The 2980-nt window shown below is 48.8% G+C and overlaps 1 protein-coding gene across 1 annotated transcript in view; it reads left to right on the forward strand.

Annotated features, from left to right (window-relative positions):
* Positions 1 to 1416, forward strand: part of NPR1 (natriuretic peptide receptor 1) — a 17491-nt gene extending 16075 nt beyond the window's left edge. The window contains exons 21-22 of the mRNA XM_003802266.3: positions 571 to 662; positions 783 to 1416. Coding sequence (XP_003802314.1) covers positions 571 to 662; positions 783 to 845 — 155 coding nt within the window. The 3' untranslated portion in view covers positions 846 to 1416. The remainder of the gene's footprint in view (positions 1 to 570; positions 663 to 782) is intronic.
* The last annotated feature ends 1564 nt before the right edge of the window (positions 1417 to 2980 follow it).

Genomic DNA, 2980 nt, shown 5'->3' on the forward strand with positions numbered 1-2980 from the left:
TTTTTGGTTGCAGCCGTCATTGTTGTTTGGCGGGTCCGGGCTGGGGATTCGAACCCGCCACCTTAGGTGTACATGGCTAGCGCCTTAGCCAGTTGAGCTATAGGCGCCGAGCCAGGCACTGAGTTTTTAAACTGTATTTAGTTTTTTGTTTGTTTGTTTGTTTTGAGACGGAGTCACTATTTTGCCCTCGGTAGAGTGCTGTGGTGTCACAGCTCACAGCAACCTCAAATTCTTGGGCTTAAGTAATTTTCTTGCCTCAGCCTCCCAAGTAGCCGGGACTACAGGTGCCTGCCACAATGCCCAGCTAAACTGCATTTAGTTTTAACTAATTTATATTTAAATAGGCACACATAACTAGTGGCCACCATATGGGACAAAACATCTCTAGAGCTCCTAAAGGGAAGCCACTAGGGCTACTCATTGCTGGAAGGGCTGGGGTATGAACTAGAAGGCTTCCTGGCTGAGAGGAGGGCACCTGCTTACCCCAAGTTCCTACTCTCCTCTTCTGCCTCCACTTTGGCCCTGTATCTTTTCAATCCCTTACCTTACTTTCTTTCCTGTCCTCCCCAGCCCTGAAGATCCACTTGTCTTCTGAGACCAAAGCTGTTCTGGAGGAGTTTGGTGGCTTTGAGCTGGAGCTTCGAGGGGATGTAGAGATGAAGGTAGAGAGGGAAGCCCCTACCTTTACTACCCCTCAAGCAGCCACCCTCATCCTAGGCCTCTCATCTGTTTGGGAAGATGGGTTGCTGCTTCCCACCCTAACCTCTGCTTTTTCTTTCCAGGGTAAAGGCAAGATTCGGACCTACTGGCTCCTGGGGGAGTGGGGAAATAGCACCCAAGGCTGACCTGCCTTCCTTCCTGTCCCTGTGTTCCTGCCACACCTTTCTATCTTGTGTCAGAAGTGGCAGAGAGGTGCTGGGCCTCAGCCTCACTTACAGCAGTCCATCATTGCTAAAGGATTGGAGTAGCGGGTTGAGCAGCTAGGGTGTGCTGACCCCAGTGGAGATCTCAGATCAACATCTGAGAGAGGACTAGCGTGGGGGAGAACTCCGAGTTCACAGCACAAGACCAAGGCACACAGTCATACACAGTGGCACACAGAGGCACTGCCCCCACTCCACCCTGACTTGGGTCAGGCTGAACTGTGGATTCCTGAACCTTCTCCCTCCCACAGCTGGTGCTCAGTCCGTCAACCTTGCTACACTGTGACTTTCACTGGGAGGAAAGGAATCATCTGGGAGGGAAAGAATCATCTGGGGAGTCCACATCTGGGCCTATCCCATGTGGGCCACAATACTCTGTGTGATGGCCCACAGTGGACATAGCACACAGGGGAGGAAAGACTGGCACAGAGGGGCTGCTGGCCTGTTTGCCTTGCTGTCTAGGTAGAGACCATTAAAGTCTTTATTCCAGCAACGTTGTTTCTTCTTGAGAGAGAGAGGGTTGCCAGAAAACAGTTATGTTCTCCACTCTACTTCCAATGAGACTCTGGATTCACAAGCTGGGAACGTAGGGTCTGAGAAAGACCATACAGCCTACGGATTACTCAGCAGTGCTGAAACCTTTGGTCTAAGGACCCATTTATACCCTTAAAAATTATTGAGGGCCCCAGAGAGCTTTTGTTTATGTGGTTATTATATCTATTGATTTTTTCAAATTAGAAATTAAGACAAATTCTTATTTATTAATTCATTTAAGATAGCAATAACAAACCTACTACATGTTAATTTTTTATTGCTTTATCAAGAACATTCTTTTTTTTTTTTTTTTTTTTGAGACAGAGCCTCAAGCTGTCCCCCTGGGTAGAGTGCCGTGGCATTACAGCTCACAGAAACCTCCAACTCCTGGGCTCAAGCGAGTCTCCTGCCTCCGCCTCCCAAGTAGCTGGGACCACAGGCGCCCGCCACAACGCCCGGCTATTTTTTGGTTGCAGCCGTCATTGTTGTTTTGGCGGGTCCGGGCTGGGGATTTGAACCCGCCACCTTAGGTGTACGTGGCTGGTGCCTTAGCTGGTTGAGCTATAGGCGCCGAGCCTATCAAGAACATTCTTAAGAAGGCTGGGTGAGATGGCTCACACCTATAATCCTAGGACTCTGAATCTCAGGCAGGTAGATTGCCTGAGCTCAAGAGTTCAAAGACCAGCCTGAGCTAGAGCCAGACCTCGTCTCTAAAAATAGCCAGGCACTGTGGTGGGCACCTGTAGTCCTAGCTACTTGGGAGACTGAGGCAAGAGGATCACTTGAGCCCACGAATTTGAAGTTGCTGTGAGCTATGATACTACAGTACTCTACCAAGGGTGACAAAGTGAGACTGTCTCAAAAGAAAAACAAAACATTCTTAAGAGAAACTGGCCTTTTCATTGTGTAGTAGTGAATAATATAGTGACTAATTTGGTGACTAAGTTGCCTTCATTAATGTAAGGCAACAGCAAGTAATGTATTAGTATGAAAATCATTTGACTGCATCTAGCCCCTGAAACAATCTTGGGACCCCTAGGACCTGTGCATTACACAGAGCTGCTATATTACTCCATGGTTGGCATACAATAGTAATAATATAATTAGTGTGGACTGAATGGAGAGACCAGGGAGCCAGAAAGGGAGTTGGAGTGGGGTGGGAACATACTGAAAACTTTCTTTAATTTTTTTATTTTAGTGATGGGAGTCTCCCTCTGTGTCCCAGGCTGGAGCACAGTGGCTATTCAAAGGGTAGTCAGAGCACCACTGCCTCAAACTCATGGGTTCAACCAGTCCTGCCCCAGACTCCCATGCAGCTGGGACTACAGACCCAAGGTTGCCCAGCTACCAGGCCTGGCCACATGCAGGCCTTTCTGAGATTGGGGGTTATCCACCTGTTCCTCCATTCCCCATGTCAATGTAGACAAATGTTGAGTGGTAGTCTGCAAAATGTCTCCTATCTGGGCTAAAGGCCCTCCTTTCCTTGTCCAGCCACCCCTCACACCCCACCCTAGGCAGGCAGG

This window comes from Otolemur garnettii, unplaced genomic scaffold (assembly GCF_000181295.1).
Source record: "Otolemur garnettii isolate 467f Iridium unplaced genomic scaffold, OtoGar3 scaffold00244, whole genome shotgun sequence".
Taxonomy (NCBI): domain Eukaryota; kingdom Metazoa; phylum Chordata; class Mammalia; order Primates; family Galagidae; genus Otolemur; species Otolemur garnettii.